This window comes from Ictalurus punctatus, chromosome 28, assembly GCF_001660625.3.
Source record: "Ictalurus punctatus breed USDA103 chromosome 28, Coco_2.0, whole genome shotgun sequence".
Classification (NCBI taxonomy): domain Eukaryota; kingdom Metazoa; phylum Chordata; class Actinopteri; order Siluriformes; family Ictaluridae; genus Ictalurus; species Ictalurus punctatus.
Genome location: NC_030443.2, coordinates 9,106,641 through 9,130,433, shown reverse-complemented (window position 1 = coordinate 9,130,433; position 23,793 = coordinate 9,106,641). Strand labels below are relative to the sequence as shown.

The 23,793-nt window shown below is 38.1% G+C and overlaps 1 protein-coding gene and 1 long non-coding RNA gene across 2 annotated transcripts in view; one reads left to right on the top strand and one right to left on the bottom strand.

Moving 5' to 3' along the window:
- Positions 1-5,097: 5,097 nt before the first annotated feature.
- LOC108270595 (uncharacterized) lies at positions 5,098-22,769 on the bottom strand. Its single transcript, XR_001813709.3, has 4 exons — positions 22,654-22,769; positions 14,124-14,183; positions 13,339-13,432; positions 5,098-5,266 (listed from the first exon to the last, which is right to left on the bottom strand). It is a non-coding gene; the product is annotated as an uncharacterized LOC108270595 (long non-coding RNA).
- Positions 20,410-23,793, top strand: part of cabp7b (calcium binding protein 7b) — a 64,360-nt gene continuing 60,976 nt past the window's right edge. The window contains exon 1 of the mRNA XM_053676850.1: positions 20,410-21,211. Coding sequence (XP_053532825.1) covers positions 21,103-21,211 — 109 coding nt within the window. The 5' untranslated portion in view covers positions 20,410-21,102. The remainder of the gene's footprint in view (positions 21,212-23,793) is intronic.

Here is a 23,793-nt window from a genome sequence, read left to right as displayed (position 1 = left end):
TAGGGCCAACACTTCAAATTACTATGCAAGGCAGTCGGATCATTTCAGTGTATGAAAAGACATTCAAGCAACGTTTCATCGATAGCTACTCATTTATCCCTATGCGTCTGGCCATGATGCCTGCTGCGTTAAATCTAACCTGTGCTGAGAAAGGTCGTTTTCCACACCTGTTCAATAGAATAGAAAATGAAGACTACGTAGCCCCATACCCGGACAAGCATTTCTACGGCTATGAGACAATGTCTGACAAAGAGAGGGCTCTGTTTGATGACTGGTATGTTACGGTATCGGGTAAGGTGTTTGCAAGTTCTTTTTTAAAATCAAATGTATGGCAAGAACGATGTCATTTTGCTCGGTGAGGCATGCATGAAGTACCGTCACGAATTCATACAGTGTACCAAACTCGACCCATTCAGCAGCAGGCTTACCCCGAAGGTGTTCACATAATTGCAGGAGACTTTAATAAGGCGAACTTGAAGACTGTACTCCCGAAATTTTATCAACATGTTAAGTGTTTTACTAGAGGGGAGAACACTCTGGATCATGTTTACTCCAACATTAAGCATGCGTATAGAGCCATACCTCTCCCCCACCTCGGCCAATCAGACCATCTCTCCCTCCTGCTCTCCCCTGCCTACACCCCCCTCAGACGCAGTGTCACGCCCACTACAAAGACTGTTACCATCTGGCCTGACGATGCATTCTCCAAACTACAGGACTGCTTCAGACAGACAGCCTGGGATTTATTTGAACACCAGGAACTAGAAACATTAACAGGAATGGTACTGGACTATATCAAGTTCTGTATCGGAAATGTGACTGTGGACAAAAACATTCGGGTTTTCCCAAACCAGAAACCTTGGATGACCAACCAGGTCCGCACGCTCCTCAGAGCCCGCGACGCTGCCTTCAGGTCTGGTAATAGAGCTCTGTATAGAGCCGCTCATGCCAACCTGAAAGGTGGTATTAAGGAAGCTAAGGCGGACCATAAGAGGAGCATAGAGTCCCACCTGTCCAGTAAAAATAAACGGGAGGTGTGGCAGGGCATACAAGATGTCACAAACGACAGAGGCCGCGATGCGACAACAGGAGACCCGAGTGCGATGCTGGCAGAAGAGCTAAATTGCTTCTTTGCTCGCTTTGAAACATCACAACAGCACTCACCTGCTCCAGCCTTGCCTCCACCCTCATCTGGCTCCTGCACCAGTCCAGCCCTGCCTCTATCCCCTCCTGGTTTCTGCTCCACTCTATTTACTATGAGGGAACACGATGTTAGACGGATGTTTCTGGCAGTGAACCCCAGGAAGGCTGCTGGCCCAGACGGAGTACCTGGTAAGGTGCTCAGATCGTGTGCCCACCAGCTTGCCCACATCTTTACCAGAATCTTCAATCTCTCCCTGGCCCAAGCAGTCATCCCGTCCTGCCTAAAATCAGCCACAATCATTCCAGTGCCAAAGAAGTCTCCCACCACTAGCCTAAATGATTATCGTCCTGTGGCCCTCACTCCAGTTATTATGAAGGGCTTTGAGAGATTGGTTCTTCAACACATCAAGGACTACCTCCCCCCAGACTTCGATCCCTATCAGTTTGCATATCGTGCAAACAGTTCCACAGAGGATGCTATCGCCGTAGCTCTCCACTCCATGTTGAGACATCTAGAGCAGCAACAGAGCTACGTCCGGATGCTTTTTGTGGATTACAGTTTGGCTTTTAATACAATCATTCCGGATATTCTCATCACCAAATTGGTCACACACCCCCCCCCCCCGTCTGTCGAGAGCCTGCTGACATACTGTATTACGGTATGGTAGGGCAGCTGCACCGTGGTAGACAGGGAGAGGCTTCAGAGAGTAATAAGAGCAGCACAGAAGATCATTGGTTGCCCTCTCCCCTCCATGATGGATATTTACACCTCCCGTTGCCTCAGCAGAGGAAAAACTATCATTAAGGACAGCTCTCACCCTGGCTCTGATCTGTTTAATCTGTTGCCCTCAGGGAGACATTACAGGTGCATCAGAACAAGGACTAATAGATTCAAGAATAGTTTTTTTCCCAAAAGCTATAACCATTTTAAACACACACGTGTACTGATTTCACAGTATAGGTATATAGTGTCTATAGTATTTAGTATTTATTTTCTATAGTATTTAGTAATTATTTTATGTACATGTTGGCACGGAAAAAAAAGGAGTGGCTCTTAATTTCATTGTACATGTGTATATTGACAATAAAGGCATTCATTCATTCATTCATTCATTCATTCATTCAGATACACCACTTTAGCAGCGTGCTACATGGCAGTGTATAAAACCCGCTTCCTACCAAAAGACACCCTAGTTCTGACCCATAACAACGAATATACAAATCAGAACAGGACATACTCAACCGTTTCCATTGAATGGCTTGAATATGTCAAAACAACATGCGGCATAAACATTCAGCATGCATTAAACCATGGTGAGCTGGTGATTGGAAAATACCATCTCGAAGGTTATTATGAAATGGTGTCAAATACGCTTTCGAATTCAGTGGTTATATGTTTCACGGGCATGATTGTTGTTATAACCCCAACCATTTACATCCGTTATCAAAAGTGCCCTACGGCTTGCTCAGAAGACAATTTGATGACAAAGTCGATATATTGGAAAAAGCGTATGGTCTTGATGTTAAGGTAATGTGGGAGTGTGATTGGAATAACGTTAAACAGACCGATGTCACTGTAATGGTCTTTATGTCTACTTACACACATCCTGAGGGATTGAAACCGCGCAACACACTATTTGGTGCTCGTAATAACGCGTACAAATTGTATCAGCCGACATTTGGGAAAAAATACGATACAGTAGCTCACAAAAGTGAGTACACCCCTTACATTTTGATAAATATTTGATTATATCTTTTAATGTGACAACACTGAAGAAATGACACTTTGCTACAATGTAAAGTAGTGAGTGTACAGCTTGTGTAACAGTGTAAATTTGCTGTCCCCTCAAAATAACTCAACACACAGCCATTAATGTCTAAACCGCTGGCAACAAAAGTGAGTATACCCCAAAGTGAAAATGTCCAAGTTGGGGCCAATTAGCCATTTTCCCTCCCCGCTGTCAGGTGACTTGTTAGTGTTACAAGGTCTCAGGTGTGAATGGGGAGCAGGTGTGTTCAATTTGGTGTCCTCACTCTCACACTCCCTCATATTGGTCACTGGAAGTTCAACATGGCACCTCATGGCAAATAACTCTCTGAGGATCTGAAAAAAGAATGGTTGCTCTACATAAAGATGGCCTAGGCTATAAGAAGATTGCCAAGACCCTGACACTGAGCTGCAGCACGGTAGCCAAGACCATTCAGTGGTTTAACAGGACAAGTTCCACTCAGCACAGACCTCGCCATGGTTGACCAAAGAAGTTGACTGCTCGTGCTCAGCGTCATATCCAGAGGTTGTCTTTGGGAAATAGATGTATGAGTGCTGCCAGCATTGCTGCAGAGGTTGAAGGGGTGGGGGTCAGCCTGTCAGTGCTCATACCATACGCCGCACATTGCATCAAATTGGTCTGCATGGCTGTCATCCCAGAAGGAAGCCTCTTCTAAAGATGATGCACAAGAAAGGCCACAAACAGTTTGCTGAAGACAAGCAGACTAAGGACATGGATTACTAGAGCCATGTCCTGTGGTCTGATGAGACCAAGATAAACTTATTTGTATGTATCAGCAAAGCCAGACAACACACAGCAGCTTAATAAAGTTGAGGAATGTGTAAAAGACATTAGACGTTGGATGCTTAATAACTTCCTCTTACTTAATTCTGATAAGACAGAAGTACTTGTACAAGGACCACGTGTAGCTAGAAGTAAGCTTTCTGATCATATAGTAACTCTGGATGGACTTTCTGTTTCGTCATGTGCAGCAGTAAAAGACCTTGGAGTGATTGTTGACTCCAGTCTATCATTTGATGCTTATGTAGATAATATTACTAGGATAGCCTTCTTTCATCTCAGAAATATTGCTAAGATAAGAAATATATTGTCACTACATGATAAAGAAATTTTAGTTCATGCTTTCATCACTTCTAGGCTAGATTATTGTAATGCCATACTGTCTGGATGTTCCAGTAGGTGCATAAACAAACTCCAGTTAGTCTAGAATGCAGATACGACCACATCACCCCGATCTTATCAACACTGCATTGGCTCCCAATGAGTATTATATTAATTATAAAATACTATTATTGACTTATAAAGCACTATATGGTCTTGCGCCACAGTATCTAAACAAACTTTTGGTTTTCTATGATCCACCATGCCTACTTAGATCAAAAGGTGCAGGCTATTTGATGGTACCTCGATTAGCGAAGGCTACAGCAGGGAGAAGAGCTTTCTGTTATAAAGCCCCACAGTTATGGAATAGCCTACCAATTAGTGTTCAGGACTCAGACACAGTCTCAGTGTTTAAGTCTAGGCTTAAAATGTATTTGTTTACTCAAGCCTACCATGAGTAGACTTTCTGTTACGCAAAGCACAGTCCTAACAATCTCTTCTCTCCCTCTCTCCTTCTGTCAAGCCACACACGATTTTATGGAGATGCTAGAGATCCTGATCCTTTCTGCTCTCCGGACCTGCCTGATCCGTTTGGATGCCCTACCTCTGGATCGAGCTCTCATCTCCTCCAATTCCAGATGGACACACTCACTGTGGTTGCTGGGACTCCAGTAATGGAATGTAAATGGAATTTGATCACAACCACACTGTACAGGTAACAATGTCCCACATTAACTAGTGCACTACAATGGTAGAACTCTGCACTTAAACCATTCTAATTTGATACTTTTTATCCTTTGTTAATGGATAATGGAGTAAATTAAGAAAAAAATGGTCTCACAATTATGTTAATAGGTACTGAGCATGTAAATGTAACAATGCTGACTCAAAATCTGCAACAGTGAGACCTAAACATTTTTTCTTAAACAAAAAGCTGGTTTGCCAAAGACTGTACTTTAGGCTTGAGGCTGTTCTGTCCCACTGACATCAGTACACGCTGTATGAAATGTTTTTGCGAGTGATTTTGGGTAATTCAGGTTTAATGCATAAATAAGACCAAGGAGAAGACACTTTGCTTGTGGGAGGTCCTGCATTTTGTCCATCACCATCTGACCTTCAAGTAGTATCCCAATAGAGGAAGACAAATGCAAGGAATTGGGGGGCTGAAGATTGGTGTATTCGAATAAGATCCCCACAGGCACATCAATGATAGAGTTGCGATGATCAGACACCTAGTGAAGAAACAGGTATAAATAGAGTATTGTGATCATGCATCAAAGTTTGACCATAGAGAGAAATAGTTGGTATATATTGTAACCGTAGTTTTGACAGGTATAGGTCAAAGGTCAAAAAGATACACATTCTAACTCTCTATATCTAGATCAAAGGTCATGATCATAAAAATATTAATAGTTATGTTAAATCTGGATCACATCCATTCGTTACCATACATGGTGCGGCCATGTGTTTTTCCACCCCACACACGTTGCGCACACATGGTACATCTTTTCACATAGAATATGAAACTCTCTGTGGTAGGTCATAAAAATATATATAGTTATGTTAAATCTGGTTCACATCCAAATCGTGACCATACCTGGTACGGCCATGTGTTCCCCCCCACCCTACCCCACACACACACACACACACACACAAGTTGCACACTCATGTTTTTTCTAACACTCTGTGGTAGGTCATAAAAATATATATAGTTATGTTAAATCTGGTTCACATCTAAATCGTGACCATACATGGTACGGCCATGTGTCCCCCCCCCCCAACACACACACACACACACACACAAGTTGCACACTCATGTTTTTTCTAACACTCTGTGGTAGGTCATAAAAATATGTATAGTCATGTTAAATCTGGATCACATCCATTCGTGACAGAAATGTTGCTAGTTATGTTAAATCGGGTTCCCATCCATTCCTGACACAAATGTTACTATACATGGTATGGCCATGTGTATTACACATCCAAACAAAAATATGACGCACACAAACGCACTTTATTTTCACATTATTTAAAAGGAATTTAAGTGTTATGTACTAAATTACCATAATTATGAGCACAAGTTGTTAAGTTGACAATCATTTTTAAAATTATGTTTCTCCATTTAGATTGTCTGCAGTAGAATGCAGTCTTTTAATCCAGGAAAAATGACTGCCTTTAAGTTTTATAACAATAGTAAGTAAAATCCAGCGTGATTTACATTACAAATCTCATACGTATCATCTCTGCAGGATTTATAGACGTTAAAGCACTGAATGAAATGAGCAATATAGACAAAAAATAAACACTGTGTCTACTACTTTTATCTCTCATAGAACTATCCACAGTCCAAAGGCTGTGGAGCTAGAAGGCTACGTGTGCGAATGACAAAAGATTTTAAAAAATAAAATAAAAAAAATGTATCAATACATGAAATTAGATTACACAATGTAGTTGAGGTTTACATGAATAAGCAGAAATGTAATCATGCTTATCTTTCCTATAGCACAATTGAAAAGCCCTCTCTAGATGAACAGATTTGTCAAATGAAACTTTTTCCTTCTTTTCCACTGCTACGGTAAACTAAAGAGTGGATATTCAAATTACACTGCTAAATATGACTAGCATTAGCTACGTGTACTAGTGCAAAATAGTCCATCAAATGTATTAGCAGGTGTAGCCTATACACGAGTCCACTATTGGTCATATCACAACTGCCCCAAATTCATTGCTTTAGTAGAATTTAATGGTAAGTGAAATGATAATCACATTGTAATGTCCTTAGTATTTGTTCAGTCTACAGGTCCTCTAACACTCTGTTAAATGAATAAATGTAAATGTACTACAACGTAAATTTTGTTTTAAATCAATTAACGCAGAAATTACACACAATATTAAGTTGATGTAATTATCAACATTATTATGTCAACACCACTCATCAAAATAATGTGTACAACTTTAAATATTTAATTAATTCAATAAATTAGAATTTTTATCTTGCAACCCCACATTAAATTTAGATTGTGGGGGTTTGTTTTGTATAGCTCCGCTGTTAGAAAATACATGATGGTTGAATGTGAACATAAATGAGCAGAATGTAAGCTTGTGAAATAAATTAAACTTTATTGATTGCACTTTTTGAGAAAATGGCATGACTTTGAATAAAAATTTACTGAAATAAATACTCTAAAACATTGATATACCCGAAGAAATGTAAAAAAGAAAAAATAAATTAAAAAAAAACTTTTTACATACCTTCTAAATAGGTCCCTTTAGGAGGTAAACGTTTTAAAGACGGTGTTTTATAAGAAACGCGCGTATTACATGCCTTCTAAACCTAACCCTTTAGGATGTAAAATGTTTAAAGTGCTGCTTAAAAGAATCGAGAGTTTTGTTTAAACTAGAAGACACATTTTCCGGGGAATGTCTTGTAGGCCTATACACAGTGTCCTACACATCTGAAGTGTGTGTGTATGTGGGTGTGGGGGGTGTGCGTGCGTGTGTGTGGGTGTGTTAGAGAGAGAGAGAGAGAGAGTCGAGTGTTTCCTGGGGGTTTGCTGACCAGACTGCTTACAGTGTGTTTATGTTAATGAATTAAGGTACGAGTCGTGTGTTTTAGGGTTTAACGATCCCTACCAATGTGTACATTTGTGGTTTAAGTGAATCTTTGTTTCTGAAATTACTTCTGTGGTAATTATCAGTTTGTGTAACTAATCTATCAGAAAATACTAGACCTGGTGACTGAATGTGGTAGATGTATTAGAATTTTGGACATGTTATGCATGTGTAGCTCCCTATGTGTATGATCTATGTGTAATCCTTCTGTCAAGAAATGAACAGACTGAGGTTTGTGAAATAATTGAACTATTTATTGGCTACGTTGTTGAGAAAAACACTGTGATGTGTAAAACATTTCTACAGTCCTTCAAGGCTGTATGATGTCGTTGTTCTCTTTTACTGAAAGAAAGGTCAAAACCATCGGTGTTATTCGTTGTGGAGACTGAAGTGACAATATGTCTGAAGAAAATGAAAATATGTATTACATATCCTACCTGCTAACCAGGTTATTTTAAGGGTGAAAAAACCTTTTTTAAAGACGGTGTTTTAAAAGAGTCGTGCGTTTTGTTTAAACTATAAACGAGATTTCAGAAAATGGTCCGCCAACGAGGATACTTACACAGAACTATCGCTAAATACATAAGCTTTTGTCTATGCTTTGACATCCCATGTCCCAGCAGTACATTTATGACCTCTGGTGACCATGTGGGTGTGCGGGGGTGGGTGTGAGAGAGAGAGAGAGAGAGACACACAGGTGTTCTTTCGGGGGTTTTGCTGACCAGAATTCTTACAAATGTGTTTGTTAACGAATTAAAGGGAGTCATGTGTCTCAGTGTTAAAATAGTGGTTAAGACGTCGTAGTTAAAACACAGAAGAAACTCTGCAACTATCTGTTACTATGTCTGCTCCGAGAAATCCTAATACCCTTAGAAGATTGCTGTGTATTCACCAACAAGAGGACCTGTTGAAATGAGAGAGGACCTGACTTTTGCTCCAAATTTTTATTTTTTTTTAAAAACCAAGAGGTTAGTTTGACAATTTATTAATGAAGGTAATGTAAAGACGTTGTTGTTTAACCCTGAGCAGGGCGTCAACAGCTCCAAAGATCGTGTCTTAAGTCCGAGGGTTTAGTTAGGAGGTAGAAAAACATTTAAAGATGATGTTTTAAAAGAAACAAGTGTTTCATCCTTAATGGTAAAAAAGAAAAATGGTTGTACTCCAATATGAAATAAAACGGCGGAGGCACACTGAGTACACTTCTGTTCCACAGTCTATAAGGATCCCCAAACTTCATGTAGTGTGGAAAAATATATACACCCTCCGTGACTACGTTACTTAAGGTTTAAACATTTTTATTTTGTGATGGCAGCGAGACAAAACGGTTGTGCATTTGGTATGTGGTGATTTTAGAATTAGGCCCCAAATGTCAAATATGTTTTGTGTATGGCTTCGTCAGGCAAAGATCACGATGGTATGGAAAGAGTATACAAGAGTAATTGGGGTGATCTAATGCTTAGGACTTGTACAGTACTTCAGCTCGGGAACGTCCCACCATGGCGTTCAGAGAGGCGTTATCTATGGTACACGTATATATAATATAGATCAGATCACCAGTCTGTCTTTACCCACTCCTGATCTGGGGGTGGGTGGGATGGGGATAACAGTTCAGGCATATTTCCAACGAAAGAACACCTGTGTCTCTCTCTCACACCCACCCCCGCACACCCACATGGTCACCAGAGGTCATAAATGTACTGCTGGGACATGGGATGTCAAAGCATAGACAAAAGCTTATGTATTTAGCGATAGTTCTGTGTAAGTATCCTCGTTGGCGGACCATTTTCTGAAATCTCGTCTATAGTTTAAACAAAATGCACGACTCTTTTAAAACACCGTCTTTAAAAAAAGGTTTTTTCACCCTTAAAATAACCTGGTTAGCAGGTAGGATATGTAATATATATTTTCATTTTCTTCAGACATATTGTCACTTCAGTCTCCACAACGAATAACACCGATGGTTTTGACCTTTCTTTCAGTAAAAGAGAACAACGACATCATACAGCCTTGAAGGACTGTAGAAATGTTTTACACATCACAGTGTTTTTCTCAACAACGTAGCCAATAAATAGTTCAATTATTTCACAAACCTCAGTCTGTTCATTTCTTGACAGAAGGATTACACATAGATCATACACATAGGGAGCTACACATGCATAACATGTCCAAAATTCTAATACATCTACCACATTCAGTCACCAGGTCTAGTATTTTCTGATAGATTAGTTACACAAACTGATAATTACCACAGAAGTAATTTCAGAAACAAAGATTCACTTAAACCACAAATGTACACATTGGTAGGGATCGTTAAACCCTAAAACACACGACTCGTACCTTAATTCATTAACATAAACACACTGTAAGCAGTCTGGTCAGCAAACCCCCAGGAAACACTCGACTCTCTCTCTCTCTCTCTCTAACACACCCACACACACGCACGCACACCCCCCACACCCACATACACACACACTTCAGATGTGTAGGACACTGTGTATAGGCCTACAAGACATTCCCCGGAAAATGTGTCTTCTAGTTTAAACAAAACTCTCGATTCTTTTAAGCAGCACTTTAAACATTTTACATCCTAAAGGGTTAGGTTTAGAAGGCATGTAATACGCGCGTTTCTTATAAAACACCGTCTTTAAAACGTTTACCTCCTAAAGGGACCTATTTAGAAGGTATGTAAAAAGTTTTTTTTTAATTTATTTTTTCTTTTTTACATTTCTTCGGGTATATCAATGTTTTAGAGTATTTATTTCAGTAAATTTTTATTCAAAGTCATGCCATTTTCTCAAAAAGTGCAATCAATAAAGTTTAATTTATTTCACAAGCTTACATTCTGCTCATTTATGTTCACATTCAACCATCATGTATTTTCTAACAGCGGAGCTATACAAAACAAACCCCCACAATCTAAATTTAATGTGGGGTTGCAAGATAAAAATTCTAATTTATTGAATTAATTAAATATTTAAAGTTGTACACATTATTTTGATGAGTGGTGTTGACATAATAATGTTGATAATTACATCAACTTAATATTGTGTGTAATTTCTGCGTTAATTGATTTAAAACAAAATTTACGTTGTAGTACATTTACATTTATTCATTTAACAGAGTGTTAGAGGACCTGTAGACTGAACAAATACTAAGGACATTACAATGTGATTATCATTTCACTTACCATTAAATTCTACTAAAGCAATGAATTTGGGGCAGTTGTGATATGACCAATAGTGGACTCGTGTATAGGCTACACCTGCTAATACATTTGATGGACTATTTTGCACTAGTACACGTAGCTAATGCTAGTCATATTTAGCAGTGTAATTTGAATATCCACTCTTTAGTTTACCGTAGCAGTGGAAAAGAAGGAAAAAGTTTCATTTGACAAATCTGTTCATCTAGAGAGGGCTTTTCAATTGTGCTATAGGAAAGATAAGCATGATTACATTTCTGCTTATTCATGTAAACCTCAAATACATTGTGTAATCTAATTTCATGTATTGATACATTTTTTTTATTTTATTTTTTAAAATCTTTTGTCATTCGCACACGTAGCCTTCTAGCTCCACAGCCTTTGGACTGTGGATAGTTCTATGAGAGATAAAAGTAGTAGACACAGTGTTTATTTTTTGTCTATATTGCTCATTTCATTCAGTGCTTTAACGTCTATAAATCCTGCAGAGATGATACGTATGAGATTTGTAATGTAAATCACGCTGGATTTTACTTACTATTGTTATAAAACTTAAAGGCAGTCATTTTTCCTGGATTAAAAGACTGCATTCTACTGCAGACAATCTAAATGGAGAAACATAATTTTAAAAATGATTGTCAACTTAACAACTTGTGCTCATAATTATGGTAATTTAGTACATAACACTTAAATTCCTTTTAAATAATGTGAAAATAAAGTGCGTTTGTGTGCGTCATATTTTTGTTTGGATGTGTAATACACATGGCCATACCATGTATAGTAACATTTGTGTCAGGAATGGATGGGAACCCGATTTAACATAACTAGCAACATTTCTGTCACGAATGGATGTGATCCAGATTTAACATGACTATACATATTTTTATGACCTACCACAGAGTGTTAGAAAAAACATGAGTGTGCAACTTGTGTGTGTGTGTGTGGGGGGGGGGGACATGGCCGTACCATGTATGGTCACGATTTGGATGTGAACCAGATTTAACATAACTATATATATTTTTATGACCTACCACAGAGTGTTAGAAAAAACATGAGTGTGCAACTTGTGTGTGTGTGTGTGTGTGGGGTGGGGTGGGGGGGAACACATGGCCGTACCAGGTATGGTCACGATTTGGATGTGAACCAGATTTAACATAACTATATATATTTTTATGACCTACCACAGAGTGTTAGAAAAAACATGAGTGTGCAACTTGTGTGTGTGTGTGTGTGTGGGGTGGGGTGGGGGGGAACACATGGCCGTACCAGGTATGGTCACGATTTGGATGTGAACCAGATTTAACATAACTATATATATTTTTATGACCTACCACAGAGAGTTTCATATTCTATGTGAAAAGATGTACCATGTGTGCGCAACGTGTGTGGGGCGGAAAAACACATGGCCGCACCATGTATGGTAACGAATGGATGTGATCCAGATTTAACATAACTATTAATATTTTTATGATCATGACCTTTGATCTAGATATAGAGAGTTAGAATGTGTATCTTTTTGACCTTTGACCTATACCTGTCAAAACTACGGTTACAATATATACCAACTATTTCTCTCTGACCATCAATGCATGTTCATCAGAATGCTCACAAATCAAAAACACAAATCAGTTGTATTTATGAAAAATATGAGATACATACTACCAAATTTAGTACAAAGCAAAATTATATTGACAAGTATACATGTGAATTTATGCAAATATACATCCGCCCTGCAAAGCACTTGGTATGCACTTTTAAAAGGATGCAGTATAAATAAAGTCTGTTAATTTGAAGACTTGTACAAAAAAATTGGCCATGTTTCTAAATTAAAGGAATAGTTCACCCAAAAATGAAAATACACTCACCCTCAGGCCATCCAAAGTATAGATGTTTGTTTCTTCATGTGAACAGATTTGGAAAAATTTTAAAGTACATCACTTGCTTACCAATGGATCCTCTGCAATAAATGGGTGACATCAGTCCAAACAGCTGATAAAAACATCACAACAATCCATAAGTAATCCACATGACTCCTGTCCATTAATTAACATCTTGTGCAAAAAGCTTGTAATCAATCAAGACATTTTAACTTCAAACTGTTGCATCCAGCTAAAATGTTATATGGATTTTGATGTGACAGAATAACAGGGGATGGACTTTTTCTGCTGGAGAAAGCATTATTATCATTATAGCATTATAATGGCAGTGGTTTAAAGTTGAAATGCCTTGATGGATTTGTCTGGATTACTAGCAGATTATTGTGGTTTTTTTTTTACCAGCTGGTTGAACTCTCCTTCTAGTGATGTAATGCTAAATTTCTCCAAATCTGTTCCCATGAAGAAACAAACTCCTCTATATTTTGGCTGGCCTGAGGCGGAGTAGATTTTAAGTGTTAGATTTTAACTATTGCTTTAAAATCAACATGATTCTCTGACAAATGCTCAGACTACTGTGTGCACAAGTAAACAGGTTAAGAACAGATGCACTTACTAAACATGACTTAAAGAAACCAGAGTCATCATCTCCAGGTATGATAGGTAGTCCTCGAAGCACAAGGGTTCAGACTTCAGTTGGCTGGGCTGACCTTAGGAGAGAAAACATGAAATTCCATTAATGCCACAACCACTCACTATCAATATGTTTGCAGCATTTCTATGAGAATATATGTAAATGCTGATTTAAATTAAGATTATCAAATCATACATAGTAGATTACTGATATGGGGAAAAAAAGAAATACATTAAATGTTGACACCACCATGTTTCAAACTGTCACGAATTGGGAACGGAGGTGGAAGCAATTGCAGTTAAAGAGTTTTATTGAAGAGGCAGGCAGATAAATCCAAAACGTGAAACAGATGCGTAGTCAAAAACATACAGTGGGTCGGATGATCGGCAAACAGGCATATACAGGGTTAGGCAGGAATCTAAGTCACGGTCACAGAAAACAGGGTCAAAACACGAAGCATGAAATATGAAGCTATGACTGGGAACTGGGAGCGGAAAACACCAGAGTTGTCTAAGGAAACTAATCTAACTTTAAACTCACTAAATCTACCGAGGTACGTGGCATAAACTAACTACTATCTTACTATAATACTCCGCCAGGTGTACAGGGAAGTGAGCAGTATATATCCCGAACATAATCAGTGTTAAGTGCTGGCAGCTGAAAACAATGAAGTACATACCCTCGAACCACAACCAATGACAGAACAGGGTGGAGACAGAACATTTGTCAACATTCGAAGAGCTTGAGCTCGCTGAGTAATCACGCACCTTGCTCGTGCACACGTGCGCCCTCTGGCACTCAAAGCGTGCGGCAGGCTGCAGCTCTGTCTAAAGGGGAGATCGTGACACAAAGGATAATGTTTGAGAAGTTCCCTTCTTTTCTCAGAGTTAAAAATGCAATGCATACATTTCCACATGTTCTTGTGTCATATCACCTGTAATATAAAAACAATTGAAAATATTACAGTTAACAAAGTCAAAGCTAAAACAAAGGAAATTACATCATAATTAATTATAATTAAACAACTTTATTCTAAATATGCCTAAACCAGCAAATACATTGCATCTGGAAAGTATTCACAGTGCTTCACTTTTTCCACATTTTGTTATGTTACAGCCTTATTCCAAAATGGATTAAATTAATTATTTTCCTCAAAATTCTACAAACAATACCCCATAATGACAATGTGAAAGAAGTTAGTTTGAAATCTTTGCAAATTTATTAAAAATAAAAACAAAAAATCACACACGTACATAAGTATTCACAGCCTTCAATACTTTGTTGAAGCAGCTTTGGCACCAATTACAGCCTCAAGTCTTTTTGAGAATGATGCTAGAAGCATGGCACTCCTATTTTTTGGCAGTTTCTCCCATTCTTCTTTGCAGGACCTCTCCAGCTCCATCAGGTTGGATGGGGAGCGTCGGTACACAGCCATTTTCAGATCTCTCCAGAGATGTTCAATCGGGTTCAAGTCTGGGCTCTGGCTGGGCCACTCAAAGACATTCACAGAGTTGTCCTTTAGCCACTCCTTTGTTATCTTGGCTGTGTACTTAGGGTCGTTGTCCTGTTGGAAGATGAACCTTCGCCCCGGTCTGAGGTTCAGAGCGCTCTGGACCAGGTTTTCATCAAGGATGTCTCTGTACATTGCTGCATTGATCTTTCCCTTGATCCTGACTAGTCTCCCAGTTCCTGCCGCTGAAAAACATCCCCACAGCATGATGCTGCCACCACCATGCTTCACTGTAGGGATGGTATTGGCCAGGTGATGAGTGGTGCCTGGTTTCCTCCAGACATGATGCTTCCCATTCAGGCCAACGAGTTCAATCTTTATTTCATCAGACCAGAGAATTTTGTTTCTCATGATCTGAGAGCCATCCAGGCTGGTTGTCATGTGCCTTTTACTGAGGAGTGGTTTCTGTCTGGCCATTCTACCATACAGGCCTGATTGGTGGAGTGCTGCAGAGATGGTTGTTCTTCTGGTAGGTTCTCCTCTCTCTACAGAGACATGCTGGCGCTCTGTCAAAGTGACCATCGGGTTTTTGGTCACCTCCCTGACTAAGGCGCTTGTCTCCCGATCGCTCAGTTTGGCTGGGCGGCCAGCTCTAGGAAGAGTCCTTGTGGTTCCAAACTTCTTCCATTTACGGATGATGGAGGCCACTGTGCTCATTGGAACCTTCAATGCTGCAGAAATGTTTCTGTACCCTTCCCCAGATCTGTGCCTCGATACAATCCTGTCTTGGAGGTTTACAGACAATTCCTTGGACTTCATGGCTTGGTTTGTCCTCTGACATGCATTGTTAACTGTGGGACCTTATATAGACAGGTCTGTGCCTTTCCAAATCATATCCAATCAACTGAATTTACCACAGGTGGACTCCAGTCAAGTTGTAGAAACATCTGAAGGATGATCAGTGGAAACAGGATGCACCTGAGCTCAATTTTGAGTGTCATGGCAAAGGATGTGAATACTTATGTACATGTGCTTTTATTGTTTTTTATTTTTAATAAATTTGCAAAGATTTCATACAAACTTCTTCACGTTGTCATTATGGGGTATTGTTTGTAGAAAATTTGAGGAAAATAATGAATTTAATCCATTTTGGAATAAGGCTGTAACATAACAAAATGTGGAAAAAGTGAAGTGCTGTGAATAATTTCCCGATGTACTGTAAAGGTCTCTGGCTTTAAAAATGTGACAAACATGCTGTAAGGTAGATCAACTAAATTTAGTTATTAAATAGCTAAATTGCTATTTACTGGTGACGAGTGTGAAGATAAACTGATTTCACCGACTATGAAATATCACTAATTGTTTTCAGCAATATCCGAAATGTTCTTTCTCAAAGCACGCGATTAACCTATGATTAATACTTTATGAAATGTTTGTGGCTCACAAGTCAAAATATGAAATAAGTTTATTTCTCAGTCATACCATCACAAAATCATGAAAATGTCGTTAATTAATGGCGACATTGGCAAAGTTTGACCAGGAAAAATACAAGGTCTATAGGTCTCAGCATTAGCTGCCATGTTCTTTCTCACAGAAATACAAGATTACACTATGATTAAGTTTATTAACTTACATGATTAAATATTTCAAATCACATAAATAATCATTTGATATATCATTTATCATACCATCACAAAATCATCTTTAAAAATATTGTTAATTAACGACTATGTTAGCAAAGTTCAACCTGGAAACATTTGTAATTATGGCTGTGTTGTCCTTTATTATAAAATGTACCATTAGGAATTTAACAAACATATTTCACTATTAAAAATCACACAAAATAATTTTATATCAACGTACTAAGCTTACTCACTTAAAATGGCGCACAATGAAAATCTCCCTTATTTAACTTCACACCGAAATAAGTCTCAGCAGCAACCAACAGTTGAGACGAAGAGGACCGCCTTTTGTAATTATTTAACAATCAGCGCATTAGTTCTCTTGTTGCCAGGAGGAACTTTTTTGCATGGCCAATCACATCAAAGGAAGACCAGCATGAGCTATTTTAATGAATCATGATTTTGAGTTCATAACACTTGAAATCTTAAGTTTATGTATTTTGTAGGTAAATAAGTTAAACTAACTTATGTTTTTGAGTTATGGGTCAAAAATGCAAAATGTTAAGTAATGTTTGGTCCAGATTACTTGATTGTTTAAGTAAAGACAACATTAGGGTTTACAGTGTATTAAACCATAATGAACTTTCCTTTACTTTTACACCATCCGTTGTTACCCAGATGAGGACGGGTTCCCTTCTGAGTCTGGTTCCTCTCAAGGTTCCTTCCTCTTAACATCTTAGGGAGTTTTTCCTTGCCACCGTCTCCACCGGCTTGCTCAATTTGGATAAATTCACACATTTAAAATCTGTATCCTGTGTTTAAATGTTTCTGCAAAGCTGCTTTGAGACAATGTCCATTGTAAAAGCGCAATACAAATAAAATTGAATTGAATTGAATTGAATAAATGTTAGTGCTGTCTGTCATCAAGTCAAAGCTCTCATCTGGCACATATTGTTTGAAGTACTCATATGGGCTCATGGGATATGTCACTTCAACTGGAATTAGTTCTCAAAAAGAAGTGTCGTCGATAGCAGTAAATGGACTATGACACCATTTAATCTCGTGCTTCTTGGTAAGTGTGATATCTGTCAGTTCCTCATGCTCCTCTGTCTCCTCAGTTGGAACACTTCTACCTCAACCTCAGGTGCTACACCTTTCATGCAAAGAACCTCTTCACTGTCTCTGTCCCTCCCTTCACTTTCTCTGTCTCTCTCTAAAGCCAATTGAAACTGAATGACTTAGTCACTTTGAAGACATAATATAAATTGTAAATATTCTTATATATTAATAATTCTAAACTGACCATCTTCCTTAATCCTGGTTTCCTCATCTGCCTCATCTCCTGACTCCAAGCTGTCAATAACGGGTAGTTCTCCATTTACCAGAAGTTCAAGAAAGTCTGTCACTTTATACTCTAAAATAGAATAATATTAATAATAGTAATGATTAATAAACATCAATGTTCATGAAACATTAACATTAGAATTTTTTGTTTCTGTATTTTAGATCTGAAATGCTTTCACAAACCTCACAACCTGGCACACTGACTACGTTTACATGGACAGCAGTAATCTAATTATTGACCTTACTCTGATTAAGATAATAATGTGATTAAGGTGTTTACATGAGTTGCTTTTAGAATACTCCTGTCATGTTCCCGTTTTACATGTTATAGAACATAATTAGATTAACAGCCCGCGTCATTACGTCACCGCCGTCCGACGTCCCTCCAGAATTTCATGTATCAACATACAGTTCGTCTTCTTTATGGTATCGTATACAGTTTTGGGTGTTTTTATTTATTTTTTTACGAACGCTTTAAGTGCAGATAATTATTTGTCATGCTATACATGCTAATAGACAACTGTTTGAAGCCATGGGCTGCGTCTCAAATCGTGTAGTCACCGTCTGTATAGTAGCAGAGATACATGTATTTTTCCCCACTACAGGCCTATAGTAGGAAAGTTTGTGGTTTGGGATGCAGCCGTGCTCTCTTGTTCGCCGTAAAACGTTAAACTGCCGTGCGTGATCGTGTCCTGTCACAAAATTCAGTGAAAACTCTCACACGATGCTCATAATGTGATTAAGGTGTTTACATGTCTGTAATACACGTCCATAATGCGACTAAAACACTCCACCTGTCTTAATTTGATTAGAGCTTAATTCGATTATGACCTTAATTAGATTAAGGTAAGTAAAAATTGCTGTTTACATAGTAGTTTTTTAATCAAAGTATGGTCTTAATTGGATTAAGAGTGGATTATTATTGTCCATGTAAACGCAGCTACTGATGCTAAGTCATGAGGTTCCTGCTGATATCTATCAAGACCTGATGTCCATTGCGATGGACATTAAACTTAAATAAATAAATAAATAAAATCAGTCAATAGGTACTATTGAAATAATAAAAGTATAAAATTTTATTGGTTTCAACCAAAACCATGTGATGTCCATTCCAATGGACACAGGGTCTGAAGGGAATAATAATAATAATAATAATAAAAAACAGAACAGTATATTTGCTTTGTCAAGCCAATATAATAATGATTGGAATAAGTATGTGAGATAAAATTGGTGCTTGTGAAGCAAAGCTGATTTATCAAGCTTATAAAGCAGAATAATATGTTGGCTTTGTCAAGCCAACATAATGAACACCATCCCCACAGGGAAGCATGGGGGTGGCAGCATCATACTTTGGGGCTGTTGTTCTTCCGCTGGAACTTGGGCTTTAATCAGGGTGGAAGGAATAATGAATAGCTCCAAATACCAGTCAATTTTGGCACAAAACATTAAAAGGCTTCTGCTAAAACACTGATGAAGAGGAATTTCACCTTTCAGCATTACAACAACCCAGAGCAAACCTTCAGATGTCCAATGGAATGGCTTCACCAAAACAAGTTCCACAAGCTGTACACAGGAGTTGCCCAGCAAATTTGAGTTATAATGCTTTTGCGAGGAAAAATGGCAAAATATTGCTAAGACAAGATGTGCCATTCTCTTACCCAAAAAGATTTAATGCTTCAACTAAGTATTAGTTTAGGGGTGTGCACACTTATGTAACCAAGTTATTGTACATTTTTTCTTTTATTTTCTTACATTTGTTTTTTAGTTTAATTAATAGGTACAATTATTACAATAAAGGTTCTGACATGATTTATCTTGATTGACATTATTTATTTTTTACATAACAAAATCCTGACATTTTAACAGGGATGTGTACACTTTTTATATCCACTATAACCATTAACATCTTCTCCTACCCCAGGTTTATGGATAGGCATTAACAGAATGTAGAATTATTGACAAAATATAACTTTCTGCAGTTATCAGACCATCATGAGTGTGACATGGCTGGGTATTTTAAGGTGTCTGAAATATTCTATCAACATTTCCATGTCAGTGTGCTACTGATCAAAAGGAAAGAGGAGAACCTTAACTTTTTAGCCAAAGGGATATCAAAGCACTTTGATATATTTACTTGCAGTTGTTTCTTGAGTAGCAGATAAAAACCTTAGAGTGGCCAGTGGGAAGATAAGCTGTCAAGCAGGCTGGCACTGTGACAGCTTTACAGGAAGTAGAGTAATGAACAGCATGGCAGGAGCACACTTAACTGCACCTTCAGGGCAATACCTCCAGTGGGCTCTAAAAACCTCTGTTTTATGAGAGATTGTATATCATTTTACAGGTCATAATATTTCGTAGAGATTTTCCTTCATTATTTTCACCTGAACAAGCATACATTTACCAGACAAAGGTCGCCACCTTGTCAAAACGCGATTTTTCATTTACATAAATGCATTACACCCCCACATACAATCTTATATATAATCATATTAAATTAATCAGAAATATCTCTGCTCTTTTACATCTATAGAAAATAAACATGTAGCATGTTCATCCTCGCATGTAATCCTGGCACAAAATGCTTCAAAGAAAGTGCGCGTCCCTTTTAAGTGTGTGTGAACGCACGCGCAACGAACAGAGAGCTGCGTGCATTTGACGAGAGGGGTCTGAGAGTAGACTCGCAATCTGGCAAGATAATGCAAGAAAGACGCAGCGATTTCCCTTCAGTGTCGGGGTCAGCGTTTGTAGAGTCGATTGCCAGGATCTTATTATGAAATCAGTGTAGCCATAGCGGTGGTTACATTGCATCCAACATTGGAAGAACGTCTTTAAAATGGCTGATGGGAAAACTTGATTAAACGTGGTCGTCTGGAACGATTTCAGCCACTCGAACTGCAGTAATTAGAGGACGTTCAACTACCTGTAGGATTCCAGCGGTTCAGGAGAAAAGAGCTATATAAACACAAATATTGTACTTTACACAGTGAAGTAACGTTCATCTTTCGATTTAATATGTTTAGTTGATGATCCTTTCCAAAGAAATAACTAAAGCGTCATAAAAATTGGACCGAGCAACACGCACGTTCGATCCGGTTGCTTCTCAATCCTAATCGTCCAGTGCATCCCTTCGCCATTTTTTGGGACTGAAACCCGAAAGATTCACAGAGACCAGCCACTTCCATGGAGTGAGCGTCCCTCAATGCGTCTTCTCATCAAAACCGAAGGAGTAAATCGTGGTTTAGTGGGATTTCCTCCGTGCGCCATGTAGGGAATCCGCAGTGTCCAAAGCACGGCGCGCTGTGTGAAGTCCTTGCTTTTGTCATCGCAGAGATGCCAGTGCGCGCCGTGCCCACCAGGTTCATGTACAGGGGACCCTGCTCGGTGCCCGACATCCTCTCATACAGGACTCCTGTCAACCTCCCCGAGGATGAAGTGGAGGGTAAGTGACTTCCGGTTTTTGTTTTGTTTTGTTGTGGACGTGTTGTTAATACTTTGCTGACATATAGTTTCTGTTACCATGGGGAGTCCCTGAGTCCCACTGGCTCATCAATTTTTTGTCGGATCCTTTACGGATCGGTTGCATTTGAAGTGAAGTAGCGTGCTGCAATAGAAGAAGAATATAACGCAGAACACACCTTGTTTGAGATATTTGGCTGGTAATTTTCTTCAGATGTACAAACTGGATCATAACCCATTACACATAGGGTCCCCATTAAAGCATTATTTAACATTAATTAATATTATACAGCATCATTAGTATTAATGCTAATGTTGGTGTACTAATGCTGTATAATATTAATTTGTTTAGAACAACACCCGCCCATCTAACAATTTTTGATTCCCACAATGTTCTGGGAATGTTTTTGGTTCCTAGAATATACATTTTTTAGGTTAGTTTTTGGTTAGCCAGGAAAGTTCTCTTAACATTCCCCTAACGTTCTCGTAAGGTTCACATAACATTCTCTTAACCTCAGTTTTCATCATTTATTTTTAATAATCATAGATTATTCATAAATAAAACAAACCAGTCTATATAAATAAGTAATCAGCACACAATCCATGTTTTTGTTAATCCCCTGTTTACATAAAATCTCATGACATTCAAAACAGTAATTATCATTAAAAAAAAAACATGAAAACCTTTACATAGATAAAAATTTGCAAGAACACTATATCATTAAAAAATAATTATAATGGATCAACTTTTCAACTTCTAATCAACTTCTCCACTTGAAAAAACAGGTATACTTCTTACACTACCATCATCTGCAAATTTAACAAAGAAATATAAAAACACATCAGAATTAAATAAATAAATAAACGTTACTATATAGGCCTTTAATATCATGAATTTTGCGCACGGCCGCGTCTAGTGGTCTGATGTTACACGCAACACCAAAAAAAATCTAGATCTTCTTAAAAATATAAGTTAACATGAAATGCAAATGTGCATTGGATATTGTTTTGTGTATTTTGGAATAAATCTTCCCAATGAATAATAAAATACACTTATTCCCCTGCAGTTTGGTTCTCTGATTGATTTACAAATTTTTAAAGATGTTTACATATTTATACAGAAAACAACATTTACAACAATTAATGACTGTGGCTGTGTGGCATGACCATACATTATAGGTAATTTATGTGTCAGCCGCTATATTTTACTTCCCTGAACTGTGCAACTGTGAATTAATGTGTGAAACCTAACTAATTAGCCAGCTAGCTAGCTAGCATCCAACACTGCTTAGCCTAGGTAACTAGCTAATAAAATAACTAGTTTGTTGTTGTAGATAACTAGCTTCCTAAGGACAAAGAGAAGTTAAGTGACAACAACAATAATGTCCTTTGAGACATTTGTTAAAGTGTTGAACAGGTACTTACCATTGAAGCTTAATTGGACGAGGACAATAAAAACACACTGTCTATACACCTGCCATTACAAGATGTGGTAGAAAAAAATGGTTAAGCGAGTTGAATTTCAGATAAAACAACTCAGCTGATGGAGTACTCTGTCATAGATCAGAGATGATTGATAGGACAGGGACACTTCAGGAGCCAATCAGATTTCAGCTGGGACCGGCCATTACCCCTTTGGCCCCACCCCTTGATTTGCCAGTGCTTGAAGGAAATGGCGATTCTCTAAATTGACCTAAAATAACCATTAGAGAATGTTCTGTATAGGTTCTCATAGGGCTGCACGATTATGGCCAAAATGGTAATCTCGATTATTTTGATCAATATTGAGATCTCGATTATTTATCACGATTATTCATTGATTTTAGTGACCACATATTTTTTATTGCACTCACACATTTAAATAAACAGACCGCTGCTTTCACCTCCATGTTGTGCTACATTCCTGCTAATGTTCAAATCTGTGCATCAAATTAGACTGATCCTTATAGTGAATCATCTCGTAGAAGCAAAATATAAATAAAATTGTACCCAAAATATAGGATAAGTAAAAATAAAAATGCCATCAACCAAATGAAAATATGTGATCAAATGTAACAATATTCAACCAAATGAAAATAATTCAGGCCTATGCAGAAAAGTCAATAACAGTGTTTACAGGAGGAGAGACGCAAGACAATTTCTTTTAGGAGCACTTGTGAACCTAATTACAAAAATTTAGGAGCACAGTTGAAGTTTTTTTGATGGTAACATTAATGTGCCACAATACAACACACAAGGAGACATGAGAAAACTTGAGCTTGTCAATTATGACAGAATTTTGTCATGTGATTCATGACAAATTAATTTACCTTCTGATAAAATAAATTTAATATTTTCAGTTAATTTTACAGACTGTATGCAAAAAACAACCGTTAACCTGTTCCACCTTGTAAACAAATACAATAAACATCAATGTTCAGTGTTTGAAGTCTGCTCCTCTTAAATTCTATTTAAAGCATTAGACATTTCCCACTGTCATGGTTCTGGGCTGGAGTCAGTTCTCGAACCGCTCTGTGTATATTGTGTATATATCTGAATAAACTCATATGTGATTGGGTGAGCTCA